The sequence below is a fragment of the Cebidichthys violaceus genome, unplaced genomic scaffold, assembly GCF_023349555.1.
Source record: "Cebidichthys violaceus isolate CVI_PGR_0920_01 unplaced genomic scaffold, fCebVio1.0.p SCAF_2, whole genome shotgun sequence".
NCBI classification, from domain to species: Eukaryota; Metazoa; Chordata; class Actinopteri; order Perciformes; family Stichaeidae; genus Cebidichthys; species Cebidichthys violaceus.
The window spans coordinates 20197908-20221123 of record NW_027176372.1 but is presented as its reverse complement, the minus strand read 5'-3'; the positions used below and the strand labels follow the sequence as shown (position 1 = coordinate 20221123).

The 23216-nt window shown below is 43.8% G+C and overlaps 1 protein-coding gene across 4 annotated transcripts in view; it reads right to left on the bottom strand.

Annotated features, from left to right (window-relative positions):
- Window positions 1-1771: 1771 nt before the first annotated feature.
- pcdh19 (protocadherin 19) overlaps window positions 1772-23216 on the bottom strand; it is a 55800-nt gene continuing 34355 nt past the window's right edge. For all 4 annotated transcript variants that reach the window (XM_068715124.1, XM_068715126.1, XM_068715125.1 and 1 more), the window contains exon 5: window positions 1772-4449. In XM_068715124.1, the coding sequence (XP_068571225.1) occupies window positions 3890-4449 (560 nt within the window). In that variant the 3' untranslated portion in view covers window positions 1772-3889. The remainder of the gene's footprint in view (window positions 4450-23216) is intronic.

Sequence of the window (23216 nt, the reverse complement as noted above, 5' to 3'; positions counted from 1 at the left end):
GATTATGAGCCGGGCTTCTTTAAAATGCAGTTTTTTTCCCTCCTTCGGTCGGAGCCAGTACCTTCAGCTCAGGCGAGTTTGTTACGGAGACCCAGGGGTCTAAACTCTACTGAATGGGCATGTGTAACTCATATGAGTGGGGCAAAATAGTGGTATTGCCCATGAGATGAGAACTTAGCTGGAAGAAACAAGATCCTCCTTATAGACTAATGGATGTGTTAGCGAATGCGCTTTCAGACCAGCTTTCATGTTGGCTCCACCAGAGGGTATAGAGGGAATGGCAAATTAATTATAGAAATGAAGCCAACCTCTTTTTCTTATCATAGGGGGCAGCTGTGTGTCCCCCCCCCCCCCCCCCCCCTCCACTCGTTTCCCTTTTTTCTCTGTCTACAGTGCTGGAATGTGTCCTGCTCGACATCTACTCTCTGCTTCTCCTCATCAATCCATACAAACTTACTCAAGAGAAAGATGTGTTCATGGGGGAGGTGAAAAGTGGAGCCTTTATTGAGTGGAAATGTCACAGAAATTGTTGCAGACTAGCAGAGGAAGAATCAGGCTCTGTCTTGCCTCTCAACTTACTTCATAGCTTTGAGACCCTTCCACTCAAAGTCGACTAATAGATCAATAGTTCAAGTGGGATCTGGTGCTGTAATGACATCATTCTGTTGACTGTGAAAGCGCATTAACAACCAGCCGAATGTGAGTCCCAATGACAGGCTACATGGTCCCGATCAGCGTCTGTGTTGTAGTGTTTCGAGAGACATTTGGAGACGTGAAATGTCTCAAAAATGACATGTGTGACCCCCATCCAGCAAATGAAAAGAGCACCACCATCAGAAACAGACACTAGCGCACACTCACCTCACTTGTTGGACCGTTCCCAAAGGTCTGCTTCGGGAATAATGGGAAAGAGCAACAGCGAATGCATGGAATATTAATGCAGAGTTGCAGCCAGCCTCCACTCAAACTGTTAATTTCCATTTTATCATGACAAATAGAATAGACATCACTCCACGTGTTATCATGCTGTTTTCGATAACTGTTCTTAGGCTTTCACATCCATCATATTACAGATTGTAAATGTATTATGGCAGACCTAAATCTAGTTCAAAATGGAAGATGATGCATTCTGTTATAGCACACACACACACACACACACACACACACACACACATTTCTGGTTTGCAGATTATTCGAGTTAATCAACGGTAATTTTAGTGCGCATTAAATGCAGACGTTAAGTCAAATGAATTTCAAATTAGTTTTATAAATGTCCTTGGTTTTTGTTTTTGGCTCAAAAAGTTTAAATGAAAGTATGATTCCTTTCTCTGCTGCAACAGCGCACCCTTATTCAATGTTAGTACAGGCAGTTTGATTGGTGCAATATCTGTGTGGACAGGCACTAAAAATAGTGAAGTCAAAAGACTTATTTTCAAACAGTCACTCTTTATATATATCGATGAGCCACACAGACAGCTGGCCAGCTGTGCGGCAGACATTGTTAGCTGTCGCTTGTTTGACAATGTACTTTCTTTTGACTCCGTGAATGTGTTACTCAGCATCTTGATTCAAACCATGCGGCGTACGGAGTCGATCTTTGTAGGCAGATTGCTGCCAAAGGAAACGCCCATCCAGAGGAATGACGCCTGGAAACCGTTTCCACAAATGAGCCCCAAAAAAAATGAAAAATAGCTCCAGTATAATTGAATACTTCTTTACACAAAAAAAACTTTAAACTTGTATTGAGTAACGACAATGAAACAAAGCAGAGGACATTTAATAGTTTAATTATAAGCTGCTGTATACATTCAGTGATTATTCCGATTTTCATGTTGCCAGAAGCCATGGGTGAGACCAGCAAAACATTCAGCTACAAGATCTAGTTTGTTGTATGCAATTTGTCAATTTTCATTCATATTTTTCCACATTGTACATAGTTTACTGCAAAGCAACATAAAACCACATTGCTGATGTGCAACACGGTTCTTCCAAGACCTTAGTTTGTTCAAACATGATTCCATCCAGTCTGTTGTGTGGCGCTCGTAGGAGGGGAAAGCCCTGTTTATACCGCTCTGGTCTGAACCTTATCTTTGAGATCAGCTGAACACAGATGGCGCAGGGTTGACAGCAGTGCTGAGCAAAGCTAGTCTTCGCGTACGAATGCCCTCGACTGAGGCTGAAAAAGTCTCGTTTAAACTGGGTTTGGCCCAAGAGGAAAGGCGACTCGATTAGACTGATAAAAATCGGTGGAACCCTGTGACCAGCATGGCGAACACTGGGAGCCGTTCTTTCTCCTCCTTAGATTCTAAAATTAAGCAACATCTTGCAATTGTTAAGGTTTTGTTTGCATCTTTTTTGGTTTCTTTTGCTATCTCACTCTAAGCTCGTTGAACTGACACACTAATGTTGGTGCTGATATCGCTTTTTTTGTTGTTGGTTTTTTTTTTTTTGTCTTTTTACATTTTCTAGTAGCCCACACAGAAACTTGATGGCACAAGAACTGACCAATAAGAAACTCTTTACAACAAGGTAGACTGCAACAGTTGCCAGGGGTCACACAGTAAACAAAAAAAGAATCCAAGTTCATTTTGAAAATAAAAAAACAAATCAGATTCAATATAAAAGCAAAAGACAAATGAACAGAAGCAAGTTAATTTCAAGTATAACTTACTCATAAAATAACTACACAGCATTAAATATTCTCATTATACATTTTTAAATTATTTATAAAATATATTTTGGCATATATGTTTTTTTTTTATTTTTGTGTTTGTGTAACAAACGCTACTGTAGCTTCAGTTGAACACCAATGTTTATTTGTTTTTTTCTCTTGAAACAAAACATTAAAGGGATTGTCACATAACAACAGGTTATTAAAAATGATAATAGTAAACCCTATAGAGAGTTTCACATAGCAAGACATGAGTGACGATCCCTTCTATCCTAGCCCCATAGTCAAAAGTCAAAAAAAGTACAAGACCAGAGCACAATGTTCTAATTTGTGCTCCACTGGCTACAATCAAGGTTGGGCACAGGAGATTTCAAAAAGTCTTTTTTTTTTTCATACAACTCAATTTAAAACACAAGGATCCGTCTGTCCCACTTCCAGTGTTCAGAACGGCTGGGCAGATAGCGAGAGTTCGTTTAGCTCCGTCCTCGATAAAATATAAATACTGTAAAGACCTCACAGTCTGATGACACTGGGATGTCCTCAGGGATACGCAGAGAAAGTTTGTCTTATTAGTCAGGGAAAGAGGCAAATGAGACCTTCCCCTGAACGCACTGCAACCTGTTGAAGGAGTAAATTGGGAATATTTTTAGATGAATCCTGTGTATGTCGTTTATTACATTGATGGAGCTCACTATACAAAGGAACAAAGAGCGATTTTGGCAGCTAGAACAAACTGCAAAACCAAAGAAGGCAAATATCAGTTTGTGATATAAAAAGTAGTTCAAAAGGCATAACTGTACTCATGAATTGGCCTCTCAGGTGTCCAAACACGCAGTGTCCCGCTTTGGCGCAAGTGCTGTAGAGGTCCACTGGGCATGTCCATGCAGTCAACAGTGACCTGCCTGTCCACTCATTGCAGACTGATAGAAAGAAACTGAACAAAAAGCAAACAAGGAAAAAGTACTGCGACTACAACAAAGCCACATCCACTACCTCGGCTCGAGCACACGACTAGCCGCAGCATATTACAGTTCATCATCCTCAGCACGCGCTGGTTCTTGAATAGTGTGTACTGCAAATGGGTGTGTCTCTCTACTTCCACAGCCTGACTTTCTTCTTTGTACACACAGCTGTTGCGGGGTACATATATGTGAGTTTACACGGCGTGTGTGTGTGTGTGTGTTGTATGAATGTTGGTTTGTGTCACAGAGGAGCTCGCTAGAGCACAATGTCCTTCAGGCGCTTGCTGCTGGGGGATTCCTTGTCTCGGCCATCGTGGAGAAGCGTGTTGATCTCCCTGACAGCTGGCTCACTGTCCTTCCCCTCAGGCTGCCGCAGCAGGCTGTGGTTGGCGATTCGCTCCGCGTCGCGGCATTTCAGCGTGTTGTAGGCAGATGACGGCTTGGACAGCGGGCTCTTCAGGTGCACGGGGGAAGTGATGGGGCTGGCCGCCTCGCGCCCGTTGCCAGCTTCGCGGACGGCCCCTCCGTTGGCCTTGGGGCTACACACCTGAGACTCCTGAGTCCGCTTCCCCTTTAACTCTCCCCGTTCCACGTCCTCGGGCCCATCCTTGCCGAAGGTGGCAAAAGTCCTCTTGGTGGTGCCGTCCTCGTAGTGGGGCACGTCCACTGTGGTGGCCTCGATAGACAGAGCGATGACATTGCGGCCGTGCTCGGGCGACTTGGCACGCGCCGGGATGGGGACGCGAGGCATCCAACAGCGGTCAGAGTGGCCGAGGATGCGACACTCGTCCTGGCAGTGAAAGCCTTCGCTGGGATCTGTGGCGACACAAGAGAAAGAGGAAAACAAGATTGTTACATTTGTCCGTAAAAACCAGCTTCATGTTCAACTTTTACACTCATTTGCACACAGATCTCAAACAGTTTTTCCTTCACGTGGCCTTGATTTGATTTAAGTAAGTCAAACCGGTCATGAAATAATAATAAGAATAACTAAATGAAAATAAATGCTGCATTCTGTTTCAATCAAAACAGCCCAAGTTAAACATGTCTGAATGATTTGCTTTCACTTGCAATGCATTCCTGCCTCCGCTCAAGACTGCAGCCCCGTTAACACACAGCTACCATCACACTGATAACTAGAGCTGGGGATGGTTTGGGCACTTCTAATATGCCAATTAAATTATGTATTGTTAAATCAAAAGTCCATTTGCAACTCTTGTATAATTGGGTTTTCTGTCGCAACACTAGATGAAAGGCAGGTTTAAACAGTGCAATCAGATATCTCGCGGAGAGAGACACCAGACGAGTTGCGGTGTTGTTGCCTGGTTCATCTCTCTCTTCCTCTCTGTCTCTGTCATCTGGCGCCGTGTTATAAATATGTAATGATGTTTAACGGCGGAGTGAAAAAAAAGATTCGCCTGAGTCGGTATAACTGCACTCTTTCCTACTTTGTTGTGTTGGAGGGGAAGGACTTTCAAGACAGTTTTTGCCTTGTTATGACAACAACAAAAATCTCTCTCTCTCTCTCTCTCTCTCTCTCTCTCTCTCTCACTCATACTGAGATTCTGTAATTACGTTTTTCCCGTTGGTTTAATTTCACGTACACGACAATTGCTGAAAAAGCTTGATTCTAGGAATCTGTTAAGAAAGATGCACACTTCCAAAATGATTCAGCCCTAGAAAACATAACAATTCCCACATCTCTCAATGCCACTGTGCCGTGTTTTCCACCTGCTCCGATCTCGAGAAAGAAGCTGCTGCGGAGATGCGCACTGACACATTTCTGCGCTCCCCTACCGCTTGTTTCACTCCTAGCAAGAGCCATCCTCCTTTTCAGAGGCCCAAGGTGACAAGAGGGGATTGTGAGAGGGATTGCCATCGACCCAAATGCATACGCTTACATCTGGCAATCGCAGCTTGACAGATCACCTAATTAAAATCACTAATGATCTGTTTTTCTCCCTTCTTTCCTGCACTCATGAGAGGCACCTCTGCTTAGACCCTGGGGATCGATATTTAAAGATTGGAGACGGGCTTTTCAGGGACAGATATGCCAGAGCTGTCCCTCATAAAGTATAATCTGATGAGAGCGACAGATAACGTGGCGACTAAATGACTGGATGCATGAGTACAGGGTGTGGTGGGCTGTTTGAACCCAAATACGGGAGATGGAGTTCTGGAGGAATCATCATGCTTGAAGGAAAGAAAATCAACACCATCACAACGCCAAAAAAAAAAGAAGAAGAAGAAAAGCGTGAGTGACCGATGTCCACATGAGCGCTTCGTAGAGAAACAGAGGCGGCACAGAATTAGCTTCCTTTGATCGTGTTTGTGTCTAGCTGCAGATACGCACACTGACACACACACACACACACACACACACACACAGACCTGGCTTTCTCCTCAATAAATGCAGACTGGGACCTCCTCTTCCTCACAAGGGACGACATTGTAATCGCTCAAATGTAGTCTACAATTACAAAGTTAACATCTTATAGGAATTCTTTCTGTGTAAAAACATCAGCTTTATGAAATATCATTACACACTATCGTCCCCATTATCCAGACTGCAGCATGAAACAGGCAGTTTTATAAAAAAAAAAAAAAAAAAATCTCTATACAGTTAAAATCATCTTATGAGGCCAAAAGGAAAGAATGAGCAAATTGAATACATTTTCCACTCTTGTATGTATGTAAATTTGCATGAACGCTGATTGGTCCAAGGGACTGCACCAGCGGCAATCAAGGAGACAAAAGGCATGAAGCTGGGGGTTTTGTTTAAAGAAAAGGGATCCAATCAGAATGTAATAATGTAATCAAAAGTCTTTACGAAAGTCTTTACCAGGTACCAGGAACATAATGGAGCGCGATGAATAATATAACAAAAAAAACACAACATGCCCACACACTAGATTACCTTTCAAATCCCGTGTTCTTTTTTTAAATCTATGTAGCTGCTTTATCATCAATTGTATTTTGAACTTACCCCTTTTTTTTTTGATGCCATTGTTAACAATACAGATGCCATAATAGTAATGTGAAGTATATTTGGAAATCTTAGCACTTGCTGGCATTAAAAAACTCTGTATGTAATATGCATTTGAAAGTCGTAATGTAAATTCAAACGTACACATTTCACTTCATTCCATTTAGTAATGTAAAAATGTCTCCCCAAATCATTTTTGACTTGTTTGATGAAGCAGAGTCTTTTTTTCTGCGCTGATTAAAGATTTACAAGCATCTTGCTTATGACTGCAATTTCCTCTAAATACTTTTGGCTTTTTTTTTTTCTATAGCCTGCAGCACTTTCTAAAGCATGAAAAGCCTCTAGGCACAAAGACATATAAACAAGTTGTACGCTCTCTACTTAGCAGAGCATGCATATGCAGTGAATGCCGTTTTTTTTTTCTCGCCTTTCCTTTAGGGGTCTATTGGAGAGCAACCGGGTTGTAAATGGCATTGTTATGAAAGCCAAGTGCCATTAACACTCACACATCCTGCCTCATCTCAGAGCTTCATAAAACGCAGATGTTGCTTTAAAAGACCCACAAAAAGTGGAAGAGACAAAATTTGAATAAAAAAAGTGACAGGCCATTGACCTCTAACAAAACACAATCTCTTCCTATTCCAAAAAAAATAAATGAGCAAGCACACTGCAATGGTAAGAGATGAATTAACGGCTTTGACAGTGGTGCTTAGGTTTGTAAGTCAAAACGAACAGAACAGAAGACAGTGACGCCTTCTCCTGCTGTGAGTGTGTATTCAAAGTCTTCAGGAAAATAAGCCTGCCAATCCGTTCCATGAGCAGACGTACAGTACAGTACAGAGCAGGATGTCATTGGGAACATTTCTTATCTACGGTTTAATACCTATTAATTACTGAGGGAGCTCCATCGGGAGGTGGAGGCTGCCTCTGTTTTTCCAGTGGCTCCGCATTTAAGATACAAACAGTCTATTGGAAGTCAAAAAAATAAATATCCGTGTACCAAGTAGCACAGAGCTGCTATCAAATCAGACATGATGTGATTTAATACTGAATAAAAGGTCCAAAGACTGGCAAAGGCACTGGGGAGCACTTTAAATATGTATGTACTGATGCGCATGGTTTTGGAGAATAATAAATATTGCCACTTCAAATGCAAAAGCCAAATTCTCCTGATAATGCCGGTCATGTTTTTCTGTTTGTAGTTACCTCGAATCGCATCACTTTGCATCAGCGCGGGGAGAAAACCCACACGTTCCCTGCCATTCCAACTCGCGTCTGCCGCCTACTATGCAGCCGAGTCAATCCTGTCTCCTTCCCTCAATCAGATGAAGGCGTCTTAACTTCCAGTCACAGCAGACAGAATCTTCAGCTTCGGCACGGGGATCACCGCAACCTGACAAGCTCATTGCTCAATTTACCCCTGCGTACCGCATATAATGATCCCTTCATGTCATACAGCTGGAGGTGATATTTGTTTGTTGCTAATGTAGCAAAAAAAAGAGGAATCAGCAAAAGAGTAAAATCCCCTGACACAAAAGGGGAAGGGATGTGTTCAGTGAGAGAGGCAACTCCCGAAAAAAACTCCCTGAGCTTTCGCCAGCTATTTTGCGTCCTGCTTGGCTAACACACAGAGCCCGGCTTGGAAAACACAGGCGCTTCTCCCTCCAAAATTAGTTCACACAGCCTCAAGGTTGGAAACAATGATGTAATCCTATAAAATGAGTGTAAGCGGCCACAATAAAACAGAAAGCCAGATTTGAGGGCCAGAGAACGGGGGTTGGGTTTATGTGAAACCAGATTCAGGTGACACAATCTTCATTTCCTATTTCTTAGTTTAACACGAGCCACAAGGCGATGGGGGCTTGCTGTGCGACACAATTCAGTCAGTTTGGTTTTACAGCATGATGAACCCTAAAAAGAATTTGGAACAGCAGCGTGGCACGATAAATCATTTTTACAAAGAATGTCTGCCACTTTTGGCTTAAACTACTTTTTTGTATTTCCTCTGTATACTGACATTTTTGTTGTAGCGGTAACAATGGATGTCCTGATTCTGTTTGTCATATGAAAAAAAAAAAAACGCACCCCTGAAGAGACAGCCTGGCAGTACAATGTAGTTATGAAAGCAAATCATTTAAAGCAATTTAAACCTTGATATGCTTTTTTTTTTTGTAGCCCGCATAGAATTTAATGATTTCCCTTGCTTTCCTGTTCTTTCCTCACTGTCTGTATTAAACCCTATCAATTTATTTAGTATAGCCCAAAATGATAAATCACAAATTTGCCTCAGAGGGCTTTACAATCTGTACACATACGAGACAGCCTCTGTCCCGGGACCCTCGCATCAGAACAGGAAAAACTCCCCCAAAAAAGGAAAAAATGAAGAACCCTTAGGGAGAGCAACAGAGGAGAGATCCTTCTCCCAGGATGGACAGAAGTGCAATAGATGTCATGTGTACAGAATGAACAACATAACACATTCAATACATATGACATAAATTATTCATATAACGAGAGTAGCAATCTATCAAATATTGCTTGTCTATAGTCTGAGATGACAATTATTGAGCTCTGGTGATTGAAGGAGCTCTAACATTATGCTTTAAGTCTTTTTTTTTAAATGCTGTGGGAGAGGACTGATACAAAAAAATACGAAGAAGTTCGATCTACAGAAAGTTAAATACGTGAGACCTCAGTCCCGATGACCCTTTCTGAGGACAGCCTGGCATGTCTGAGTGGTGCACAGAAGAATTTCATTTGCTGCTAAAATGCTATCCACTCTTCTGCTCTCATCTTGGTGTGTCTTTGACAGTAAGATGGCTGTTTTCTAATTGCTCTCCATATTAATTTTCCATCCTGGCAGTCACATGGCAAAGACTGATTAAATCTAAATTGTTACTACAGAGTCTTGACGGGGGCCTGTGATGCAGGAGCCGATGGAAGTATCACAGGGGAGGAGAAATTCAGAAAACCATGGCACCAGCGGAACCGAGGACGACGGTCTGCGAATGGTTGGCGCTCAAGACACCGAAGCCTGATCCTAACGCTGGGGATGGGAGCTTAACATGCAGTCAGCCCTAACTACCGCAAAGGGCAGTTCTACGGCCAGCTGAGGCTGAGACTTGGCCGAGCAGCCTCCCACACTACTCACCGGGGAGAGTCCAAGCACTGCTGTCATCCCAGCCAGCCAATTCAGTCTGTGGGCCATAAATCAGCCTGGAGGCCTGGCTCCTGCGGGAGCGGCAAGATGGAGTGTGATGGTCTTGTTTTTACAAACAGTAGAGGGGCACCCTTACTGCGCCACGCAAGCCATCATTCTCGACACAGCACCGAGTCCTCTCCTTCTCCCCACAGCATCTGGTTCAGTCGCATCAAGCTACACCCCCCCCCCCCCCCCCCCCCCCCCCACACACACACCCCTCGACACCCCCAGATTCATCCCTCGCAGCTCCCCGCACAAGCCAATCCTTTATACTTCTCCTCCTTCTATCCTCCTCTTTTTCAACTCACCAGTACTGCTGTCTCACGTACATCGCTGTAATTAAATAAATCTCTCATTTCTGCCATATCTGACCAGAATTCCATCTCCTCTTCCATTCACATATTAATCGTCGAGGAAATTACACGAACGGGAGCGGCCTTGTTAGCGCTGTCGTACGGCTGGTGGAGCCAGGGGTTCATGTGGCACTGGTTCTATTTCTGAGCATTAGTACCACTCAATTTATCAAGAGCAAATTCACTGTCTAATCCATCCAGCACCGCAGAGAGCGTCTGACACTTTGTCACTTCCACCGGGCCAGCCCGTGTCCTCCCAAAAGCCGATACAAAATGGCAAGTTAACTTAATTCTGAGCCACTCTTACGGTCGCAATTCTTTACAAACGCTTGTCAGTGTCTGTTTTAGAGGCAAGCAACAGCTCAAGCCAAATTCCGCAAATGTTTACCTCCTCTGTGTGCATCCCCTCCCTCGCTGCTGGCCCAGCAGCCCAGCCTGTGCATTCTACAGCAGGTCCTGGTATAAAGAATGAATTTCCAAACTGGTGTTGACAAACAATGCACTAGCTTCTAAATTGGTACAAACAGCATCTGTTTAACAGCTGTGTAACAGCAGCGGTAAGAAGAAGAAGAAGAAGAAGAAGAAGAAGAAGACAAAAAAAAAAAAGCAATCGCTTCGCTGTTTTATAAATCACTATGTCATCGCAAGAGTACTGTTTTGTTCAAAAGCAGGACCGCTAGCCAATGGACTGCTTGATGTAGTGGAAACGATGCGAGCTGGTTGTCATGATGACATGCATGGGTGGGCTGGCATCAGACACCCCGGCAACAAATACTATACGTAACAATGCTTGCTGAGGGGATTCTCTCACCTTACTGTGCTCACTCCTACCATCACTGGCTCCTAGGGGTTGCAGAAGCATTACCTTTGGCTTCTATCGTGACATGTGCAACGCTTGGAGGGGCAGGATTTACTGCGGTCAGACCTTCGTGTGAGCTGCATTTTTTTTTTTTTTTAGACCATAATTCATGCCCTGGTTTCATACACTAGATGGGTCAGTGACTGTTTAACCCTCTCAACAGTCAATCTGGACTGGATTTAACCCAGGCACAAAAAGGCACAGATACCTAAGCCTGGCTGCATGAGGCTGAACTTGGAATATCAGAAAGCCTGCAGGAAGACCGGTATCATGTCTGCCTGAACGGAGGGCGGCTGTTCAACCACACTGCCAATCCAGTGTCATGTTTGGTAGAGAAAAGGTTGTGCTTCCTGATCAATATGTTGAAAAAGTAGCCTCAGACCAAACTTTCTGAAATCACGGACCTTAGAGCAAACTTCTCCTGTTGTTGCCTACACATTCTTCTGCAGCACGGCCAAAAAGCTATTTCACAGTGTTAGGGATGTGGCTGTACAGTTGGATGTGGTGGGAGAATATGAAAAAAATACAGCACTTAGGATAAAACATCATCGTGTCTCTTTAGCATAGCAGCACAGTGAGATAATCGGACCACAAATCTGAAACTGAGCACTTCCCAGAGCATGTTTGAAGTGGCCTTAAATAAATGTCTGCAAAGTATTACGCCGCATATTCAATATTTTAAATGTGTAACTTTTTTATGATCAAGAGGATAAGAGCATGTTGACGTAGCTACCCTGCCGCCTGCTGTTTACATGTTGATTGCATTGTCTGCACTTGTCTTGTTGTGTGTCGTTTTATCTTGAGGTGTTTTAAGTGTTACACTAGAGGACCAGAATAGAAATAAGCCTCCAGGCTTCATTGTGTTTTCATCCTCAGTCATTCTTTAACGCATGTAATGGCTGTAGTCATATGCGTTTCATTTAACTCATCAAATAAATGTAATTGTTCTAGTTACACTTTTAATCGACAAATGCCGAACCACATGTGCAAAAATGGTGTTGGAACATAAATGTATATTTATCAATGCATTATGATGATGGGAGGAGGTTCATTAAGTGTATTTTGGTTAAATGTTTGGGATTATTTAAATACAGCTGATAACTACGAACTGTAAAATGACTTTGAATACGTCTGTGCTTTCTTCAGCAACCATAAGAAATATGAAAGAAAAGGATGAAAAATTATTTGAAAAATGTTAAACTGCTTCTTGAGCTCATCTTATTCACATAATTTGATATATTTCCATTTAAAAGAGGATATTGTGAGGCAACATCATGCAGGGAGGAATTCAAAAGCGTCCAAAAGGCAAACATGGGGTAATTCTATTTATTGGTTGCTCAGCAGGCAATTGAGCTCTTCATGGCACAATTCTTGACCCTTTCCACAATCAACACTTTGGTAAGTGATGGATAACAAACAGACATTCTTGAATACGACTTTGAAAGGATTTGTTCCATTAATATAATACCTTTGCCTCTTTCAGAGGTATTTTGCTGCTTTCATGGAGGGAAGCAGCAAAACACACATACTGTCACAATGACTTACTTTCCAGCTTTGCATTCGCTTTTTGATAAAAAGGTAGAGGAAGCATTGTGTTGTACTCTGGTGTTATGTACTTCACTATAATGACACAGTAAATGTCCCCCTTGTCAATTCTCAGCGTCCAAATTGCCCTTCTAATGATGGGTTTCAAATGAACCTGTGTTCTGGCGCCCCGGGCCCACAGCAACAATACAATGCACTCCCAGAACTCAGCACAGCAGGCCGCTGACGTCCCAGTTGCAGACCTGCCCACTCCGCCATGCCAGCCAGCAGCCAGCCAGCCAGGCCGACCGCCTGCTTGCCTGCCTGCCTGCTTGCTTGCTTTTGTCTGCTTGGCTCGATTCCTCAACAATGCATCGGCAGAGGACATCTTTAAATACACCGGCACAAATGCAGCGTTTCTGTGTTTAAGCTTGACCGAGCTAGCAAGCTAATTTGCTCCTAAACCCTTGAGTCTGGGAGAAGCAAGGGGAACAGAAACAGACTCTTAAATTACACTTGTGAATGGGGTTGGGGGGGGGGGAGCAGGGATGGACTGAGATCACGGATGCCAAAAACTGCGAGCAACAAAATGTCACTGAGGTCACTTAAATACCTAAACCAGGAGTGAAAATTAGACATTCCTTCATTGACATTTTAGGTGTGCTATCAGCAGGAATTAATCCCTCTTATATTGTATTAGGTGTGAGTTTTCAGCAATTGCAATGGGCAGCAGAGAAAATACAAACTGCATATGTCAGGGAAATGATAATGATGAGGGGGAAAACAGTGGTTTTGTGTGGCATGGAGCTTTACCTTAATAAACGACAGGTCCGTCACGATTTAAAAATGGGCCACCAACACCAAGATTTCTAAACTTTTTTTATCCCAACAGTTAAAAATCATAACTTAGCAAGTGTGGAGAAATAGATTTATGATTTAATGGTTTTGGACAATCTATAACCCATAAACATCCTAGAGTGAGAAACCATTATATTCTCACATTTGCCATGAAGAGACATTTCTCAAAGTTTTCATTTTTTATTTTTTATTTTTTTTTTCCCATTTCCATTAGCCATCTGAAATAAAGACAATACTTCAGCGCCTGTCGATGTGTCCAGCTCCAGACAACCGGGCAGCATACCAATATCTTAGGATTTCCTCTCTCTCTTTTTCTCTCTCTCTCTCTCTCTCTCTCTCTCTCTCTCTCTCTCTCTCTCTCTCTCTCTCTCTCTCCGAGCTTCAGCTTTGCCTCAAAAGAGTGGCCTTACATAATTAATATAATGTGGCTTCTCATTCAGTCATGTTCACTTTGTGTCAGCCAGGACTATGTGTTTTATATTCCATTTTATCTTGTCACAGAAGCACCAGCATGGTTCCGTCTCTCTCTCTCTCTCTCTCTCTCTCTCTCTCTCTCTCTCTCTCTCTCTCTCTCTCTCTCTCTCTCTCTCTCTCTCTCTCTCTCTCTCTCTCTCTCATTTTATCCCCCTTTCCGTCTATTTTTCCCTCTTCCTCTTTCCGACAATTTTAACAACCTCCAGAAGTAGGACACCGTAACATGGTGAGAGTGATGGTATGTAGCGTGATGGGCAGGTTGAGCCCAGCATGCAGAAACATATACAGTAAGATGGGGTAGAGGCATTGGGACACCACCGATCATGGTTTGAAAAGACAGTCTCCCCTATTTGCCAGTGAACCAGAGAGTGTCACTCAGGAAGGAGAGACATATAAAAGAAAGGAGGAAAAAAAACAGCGAGGCCATGGCTGCAAGGTGATACATTAGATCTATACCCACTGTGTTGAGGAAAAGCAACAGGGAGGCCTTTCCAACACTTTCTATTTCCCTGTCACAAAGGCCATTCAGTTTGCCATCTGGGGGGCAGGCTGACTCTCTCCCAGCTTCTCCATTATTCACCACAGTGAGGCATGCGCCACGATACCACTTAATATCAGACAGTCAGAAGCAATGTCCGTAGCATTAGCCACCCACCAGCCCGCGCTACGCTACTCTGAGGACTGTCAGCGTTGAGGCAGTCCACGAGAAGAGCTGCAGCTATCTAAGACACACAGATTGAAATGGAGGTGAAGACTGATCTGGAGGAAAAAGAGAAGGAACTAATAGGCCCATCTTTTCTGATTTGAGGAACATGACTATAGCATACATACGGATGATGGCAGGGGTCTGACACAGTGGTAGTAATTGGATTTCTCAGGCCCCGTGCCCACTCATGATAACATGCTGAGCTGTGACATGAAAAGTCCTTATGTGTGGCAAGGGAGCAAGGTGCAGCAGAGTGGAAGTGACAGGTGTCAAAGATCCAATTCCCTCGCTCCTCTCGATCCTCGAGTTCCTTTTCACTGGAGGAACAACCTGCCTTGTGGTAAAGCCAAACACCCGGCTTGACATTTAGTTGCAAATCCAAGCTAGTTAAACCTATGTAGAGTGCAGCGGAGGAGGTGGAGGAGGCGGAGACGAGGAGGGCGAGTGGGGGGGGGGCTGGAAGCACCATGGATATAAGAGGTCATGGCCTGATTGCTTGCTTTATTTATTTCCTGATGCTAATGTGAGCTGAATATAGAAGGAGCGCAGGGTTCCGACGATGTGCCGGAGAACACACAAAAGGAGCCCCACTGCAGATCTTACACTTTTGAGGGGGGGTGGCGCAGTGTCTGGACTCAGTTCCCTCCCATGTCCTCCGCATGCATTCTGGCCTCATCTTTAACGAGGACTATATGAGAGCAGGCACATCATTAAAAAGAGCCATTCTGAGACTTTCCTGTCTGCCATTAAACTTAACAGCCGACCTCTCCCATTACCTTTTATCCTCCCCTTTAAGGAGAACGGGGACGACGGGGTTTGAAAAGTCACATTTGGCTGGCAGGACGCATCCACTGAGTGAATTCTGTCCTTTAGTCAATTCTGCATAAAACAGGGAAGTTTCCTGGAATATACCACAAGTATTTTGTTCTGTAAAAAAAAAAAGAAGATATAATCATATACTGTAAACAAGCAGATTAATTAACAGTTACAGTACTTTGTACATGGTTCACTCTAACCTGATTTTCCATAATATATACTAATGTGGTATGATAATTAGCTTAATGCCCAGAAAGATGAGTGGTAGCCCGAAGGAAACATCTTAGCAGAACAATATGAAATCGGAGGTCCTTTGTGAATAATATAAATGTTGATGAATTTACTTTAATTTGATTATCCACCACCGGCAGCTACGCCACAATGTAGAAACACCACTCTGCATCCTGTTCAGCTCTTGACCTTTCTCACACATGAACAGAGTCACAACAGGCAGAGCTCTTACTGCAGTGTGTGCATAACACAGTAATTCAGATTGACTAGTTAACTCAATGCGGTCTTCGGGTTACGCACATTACAATTTTGATCTTTATTCAACTTGAACAACGCTGATACGACCCGTAACCCATGAGCGTTTCCTTTATCTGAAATGCATTAGTAATAGTGTGAATGTCAATCCGCTGAATAAGGAATAAACAGAGCACAGGGGTCTAAAAGACCCGGGGGTTCTTGGATATGAAGACGTGTTGAAAGACAAAATCCAAGCTAAGTGGAGGCCGGCGGCCCATAAAAGGCTGGGGGAGGCTACCTGGGTCCACACACACACACACACACACTCCTCAGCAGGTCCCTCCTCTCCGTTACTGTGCATTCACCCTCTCATCAATAGTTTATAATCTGGGTCACCGGCAGCCAAAACGTGCCTCTCACTGTTGGGACTCAAAATGTTGAATTACAGCATTGTGAGCTCATCCCTGCAAGGTCATCTAGGGGACAGCGGGAGATCACTGACACTAATTGGTGAATGAAAGACAGTAATGACAGACGTGGTTTGGACGACTTCCCTTTAACCTCTGTTTAACTTCCGCTGAGTACAATTCCAAAGAGCATATTCTGCCAATGCGATGTTTTACAGCGTGTGCAGGGTCTCCGAGAGAGAAATTCTGCATTTCAACGGCTGTAAAATGTTACGGAATAAATCATTCTCACTGAATATACATGAGGAGGAAAAAGTATGGAAATATTATAGAAGTACGCCTGAGGTAGTAACCTTTTGTTGCCACAACTGAGGAGGACGACATAACTTTACATATTCCCGCTACATATTCCATCTGAGTTATAATGTTGTCAGGAGAAACAAGGTGATGAGAGCTAAGATAAAAATGGGGGGGGGGAGAGATGATAAAGGCACCGGGGGAGACAATGAAATAAAAGAAAAACAGAATGTAGGAATTCTCAAATGGATTAAAGAGGATGGAGGTATAGCGTTTTTTGTTTTTTTTCCCCCACAGAAAGGAAGTAATAGGGGTTAAAAAAAGAAATGCACATTGCTGCAGCACAGGAGACCCCCCCCCCCCCCCTCTCTCTCTCTTCCGCCGTTACCCCAGCTGCAGTGATAAATGTCTCTTTGTATTCTGGACAGAAAACTGCGGGCTACAATGTACTTGTCAGAAGACAGCTGATTTTTCCCGTTAAACAGAGCAGAGTATATTCTTAATCTTCCCTTTCACAGAGGGAGAAGATAAAACAAGCAACTTGTGCCGAGACACATAATGCCCAGAACACCCCCCCCCCCCCCCCCCATTTACTACACGTTAACCGCTGCGCTCCTGTGTGTGCGCAACGTATGTGTCTGCAGCAGGTGCAGCTATGTGCTACTGCATGCTATTTGTACTTTTGCTAAATTTCACAGCATCCTTTAATCCCCCGCAGTATAGCCATGGTTCCACTATGAGGGCTCATAAATGGGAGTCAGTACTACAGGTAATGGAGCTGATTATTGCTATCTGGGCTACGGGCCAGCTGCCAGACTCTGCCCTGCCTAGAGGGAGCACAGGCCGCCTGGTGTCTGATATCCTGGGATCCCTGTAATACAAGCCTTGCTTTGGCAGTCACTCTGTGACGATCCTGCCCACGTCCAGCCACACACTGAGGCTCCTTTGAGGTAGTCTATGTGTATAGTATGTCCTCATCGGGTTGTTTACTCCACATGGTATCAGTCTATAGTCATACCATTTCAGCGACAAAGGCTGTGGTAAGACATGCTCTTCGGAAATGTGTACAGGGACTCATGAGGGGAATTCAAGTTGTTATAAAATCTGCTATTTTCTGTCCTCGGGGCAGAGTGGTTCTGGTGGTCAACTTGTACGCACGCAAATTACATTCCTGACGAGACAGACAACAATGACTTATCAGTTGGGGACACATTCCCTCTTTCTCTCAGCTGACCAGCAGCCATTGAAGTCCTCATTTCCACTAAAACCCCAATGTAATAGGGTGTCTGGACCAGTGCTGGTTAAAAGATACCATCTTAGTGGCATCAAATTAACATTCCCAGTGATGTAATTCATCATTTTCAGAGTATTACAGTTACTGGCTTGGGTTACATCACCGATCAAATTTCATCGGATATTCGACCAAACTTTGAACGATTCAGGGAAAATAATTTGCCTTGGCTTCGCTGTCACAATTTGAGTGCATGAGACAGCCTCTGCACTCGCACTGTTTGTGGGTGGGAAGGACGCAACATAAAGAACACCGTGGGGGAGGAGGCTTTGTCAACCTCTCATTATGTTGAAAAGGCATCACATAGAAGATACAGTAAGACTCTAAATGCAAATTGTGTTCAGATCATAATCCGTGGAAGCAAGCCCACATCAAAGCTGGAGGTACAAGATCCTGGTTTTCGGTACAAATGGGACTGCAGTCTTATCTTCTTGCCTCGTGTTTCAGCGGAGAAACGGTTGTACCCCTGCAGTGACCTTAAAGAATTAAAAACACAGCCGTTGCGGTTCGGGAAAATGGCCTCCGCCTCGGTCCCTCAGACACGAACTGGAATCAATCGGAGCCACAAAAGGCGAATAGACTGGAGAAAATGCTACAGCTCTGCTACTGGAATTCTTTTCCCCCTTACCGGTAGTATTTCTCTCTTGAGCCATCTCTTTATCTTCCTCCCTCACACTCTCTCTCCCCCCTCCTCCTTCTCTGATTAACCTTTAAAGACACACACCTGCAGGCACACAGACAGACAGACACACACACACACACACACACACACACACACACACACACACACTCCATATACTGTGTACACACCCTCTCAGACAAGATTTAGAATTCAGGTACTTTCTCCTCTCGCTTTAATACACACTCTGCCTCCATCAACTTCAGCACATTACCTGCTCTTAATCTCCCTCCCTCTGTCTAGGATCATCCTGATCCCCCTGTTTTCCCATCTGCTGTCGATCGGGGCCCAGCTTGGCTAGGTGCTCAACAAACAACTGTGATTCACTTGGTTTCTGCGGAGATTATTAACACACCTAGCATGCCACGGCGTCATGAATAAGCAATGGAGATCCGGAGCCCTATTTTCTCTCTGTCTCTGCGTTTCCTCTCTCTCTCTCTCTCTCTCTCTCTCTCGCTCTCTCTCTCTCTCTCGCTCTCTCTCTCGCTCTCTCTCTCGCTCTCCCTGCCGCGTTGTGAACTGAATGCCAGGATTGTCTAGAAAATGAGCTGTCAGTGGAGGGCCTGCAATGAGATACATCAGGCTCATTGTGAGCCCTAGAAAATAATGAACTATTCCCATTTCTCTCTCCGATATGTTCAATACGCTATCCGTGACAAGTGCAGAGAGATAAGCAGTCCCCTCTTGAGCTGATTAAATACACTGGGTATATTCAGGAGAGCTTTGGCAGAATGAGGGTTGAGGGGATGCCATCCTAGTATTAGAACATTACTATATGTTTTCAGTCCGGGCTGGAGGAGAAGACCCTCTGCATGCCTTTTTGCTCGTGGCTGTGTTAGTGTGTGCAGTTGAGGAAGAGCAAGCTAGAGGCAATGCTTGTAAAAAACGTAAGAGAATCAAAACATGTCAAGTTTGTTTAAGCGCTTCCTCACATCTCTTAACGTATTCCCTTGTGGATTTAACTAAAAGGATGGGCTCACATAAGATTTTTTTTTTTTTTTTTTTTAAATAATTTGTTGGTTTACTTATTTGAGTAGAGCAAACAAACACTACCAGCCAATTATTTTAATTTAGAACAGACGTAAACGCAGTGTAGCTGCCGGCCCTGTCCAATTCGGTGCCCTAGGTAAGATTTGAGCTGGTGCCCCTGGCATTCCAGCCAATTCCACCACCGATCATGGTGTTCACAATCACAAATAAACTGCATAGCTTCATGTCTTTGAGATTAAGCTATGCAGATCACACTTAAAAGAAAAACTGTATTCCTCAAATACCCGAAAAGTCTTTCCAAATTTCCCTTAAGTTGGGAGCAACTGACATTTACTCTAGCTATTTGGTAAATTAGCTAACGTTACAGTTATCGTCCAAAGACAGCCCTCTGCTTCAACGGCAACTACTAAGGAATAGATAAACTATTCATTCATCACATACGTCTTTTCTCTGTTTATCCTCCTCTTCTTCCTAACTTCTTTTACCCAGAAACCCAGAAAATACGGCCTATATTATAGGCTACCTAGTTATGTTGTGGGTTTTTTAGGCAATATTTTATCAGTATAAAATAGTATTACTAAAAAAAGTAATACATTGTGAAATTGTGTTGTTTCCTTTCTAGGAAACCTCCTGAAACCGGCTTGCTTTAATCATTGAGACAAAACAATGGATGGATAAAGGAAATCCACATCTCTCCTCTAACTGATGGAGCTTTATTTTACTGGGGGCAAATTCAATATTGGTCAGCTCTTTTTTTTATTTTTATTATATTAGGTATAATTTCAGTAAGACGGAGCCAGAGACCTCACTGAGTCACACAGCTTCATTCAGCGATGTAAGCGCGATAAAAAAGATGAGCACAGATGGACACAGCTTGAAATGACATTTTATTTCCTTAAACAGTACTTCCTCCAGTCTCTACATCTCGGAGGCAGAATCTGCATCTTGGTTGTTCATTACAGACCTCACTACACCTGCTAGCAAGCTGTCTCTAGTGTGTTTGAGCATGCAGCGCGTGTGCACTCTATCTTCCTTAATGCTTGCATTGCACCGAGCTCTTTGTCACTGTCAGCCATTTTACCTCCACCAAGGGTTACACATTAGATTAGGCAAATCCAAATCAAAATGGATGGTCCCAGTATAGAGTTTGTATGTTAATCTCATCGTAAAATATCATAACGCAACACGTGTTGTTGTCAGCCCGAATCACAAGACGACTTTTGGTGCTTAATTCAATCAAATGTTGTTTGAGAATCAGTCAAATCCTCTGACACAGTCACAAAGTTATCTTGGAGTGAGAGAACGAAAAAAGAAAATCACTTCTACCTGTCAGAGAGATTGTTTCCTCCTTGCCTCTTTTTATTTTCCCTCGCTAAGACTGCTTACTAGACTCTCAGCTCATCTCTCCATCTCTGTCTCCCTCACACACCGACTCTCTCTCCCCCTCTCGTGTTGTCAGCACAGCCCTGTTCCTGTTGCCTTCCTGATTCTGACACCTGTCAGCATTTTCGTTAGTAGATCAGAGAACTGCAAACTGGAAATGTTCCCGTGTTGAATTTAGGGCAAGTTTGCAGCAGAAACATGTGACGTGCCTTTACTCTTTCTTTAATTCAACAGGGGAAGGGAACTGCCTGACTGGCACAAAGTTGGGAGATGTGGGTTGGAGATGTTTTCAGTCAGTAGATGGAAACAGACGAGGGAGACAGAACGACATATGGAGCGTGAGGGGAGAGAGAAAGGGGTGGGGGGGGGGGGGGGGTGGGGGGGAGGGGCTGAAATCAATTAGGAACAGTGAAACCCTGTGGATCTGCTGATGGAAGAAGGGAATATGGAGAAGTCTGCGGCCCACGTAGGGGGCTTCCATTCCTGGGCTCCAGCTTCAGGCACACACCCAAAGGGAGCTCACAGATAGATGAGAGATATTCTCCAGAGGTGGAGGCTGAGGAATATGTCAGAAATAAAAGAGGCCTGTTCCCTAATTGAGCAGTCTTGGATCCTTGTGAGTCTAATAAGCCAAGAGGAAGGTCTTGAACGTTTAAAACATTGACCTGGAAATAATTCCAAAACCAAGACCAGAACCCTCTAAACTGCTAAATCGGACGGCGTGAAGCGGCATCACACCCTCCTTTTCCGTCCCGCGGAGATAACTCGAGCGATTTAACAATACATGAATCTTAATCCTTAAAAACCATGGCTCATCCATATCCGGGAGGAATTAAAGTGTGAGCTATGACAATCAAAGGAAGTTGGAGAAAAAAAAAAAAAAATAGATTTAGCTCTCTTTGTCACCAGCCCCCTCGGAGTCTGTTCCCTCGCTTCTCCCTTGACACTAATGGTTCTACAGAGCCAAAGCTAGCATGTCGCACATTTCAACCAAATCCTCCTAACTTCACAGACATGCCTATAAAGATAAAGACAAATTCATTTTATATAGCTCTTCTCCTCAGTTTACAAGCGACAGCGATATCGTCCATCACTATTCTATTGGCAGATATGATGGAGCCATTACATGTTAAAGATAGCCCCTCCTTTATAGATTCAAAGAGATTTAATGTAATTTGTTCTTCAGATACGTCCTAATCTAATCCACTGGGCGAGGATATTTCAGGTCAGGGCTGCAAAAAGAGCACACACGCCTCTTTAGACTCTTGGCAGGGATTCAACAAAGAGGCATTCGCCCAGATTTAAGTCTAAAATTTCTTCACAAGCACTTCGCTGAAAGTTACCTTGGTGGTGGCTGGCGCGGGAATAATGAAAAGCTGTTGCTGAAACATCATCAGCGGAAGGGAAAGCAGCATAACTCTGATGGACAAAAGCCAAATAGACTGCTAAATTGAGACAAGGAGGGGGAAACAAAAAAGTGCCCACTGTGATTCAGAGCAGGGTTAGTTAGCTGCTGAATCCCGTCGTACAATTGGATTCCCACATGAAAGCGCACAAACATGACGGGGACGCAGGGTCTTTGTGTAAAGGTAACGGCTTGTCTCCTGGGCAAACAACACCTTTACATGGCACTGGGAACGGTAAACATTTGCACAGTAAAAGCCCGAGAGTTCAACCCTTCCTCCATCCCTCTTCAAGCTTCCTTTTGTTCTCAGCACTTAACACAAGAAAACAGAACAATAAAAACACACAAAACACAAGGCACTTCTATCCTCGGCTTGTGTGTGTTGTTGTCCTTTGGCAATTGCAGTCTCTCAACTTGTTTTCTGCTTTAGCTGGCAGAAGAGGCGCACTACACAACAGAGTTGGTCCCACAAGACATCTAAGCAGCGGGGTGTTTAGTGAACATGCCTATTTGTTTTCTGGCAATTCCCTGCATACATCCAATAGCACCAGCAGATAGTGTCCGTTCTTTGTCAATTAAGACAGACGAGCTCAAAGTGAAACCACATGGCGTCACGTGACTGTAACCGCTGCGGCTCTCGTACTATAAAAACCTCAACCGTTCTATTTCTGCCTTGGTCCTCAAGCGAGTATGCACAGAATAAAATGAAGGAGGGAAAAGAGCTAGTGTTCTCCTGAGGAGCGCCACAAAAAGAAAAATCTGATGATGTAAAATCCTCACACAACAGCGGAGACAGATTCAACTGTGCGTCATGCTGAATCTGCCCATCTCTGTCAGCCCACCATGCCCTTTAACTGTGTAATTGCACCGTTGAGATGGTAATAG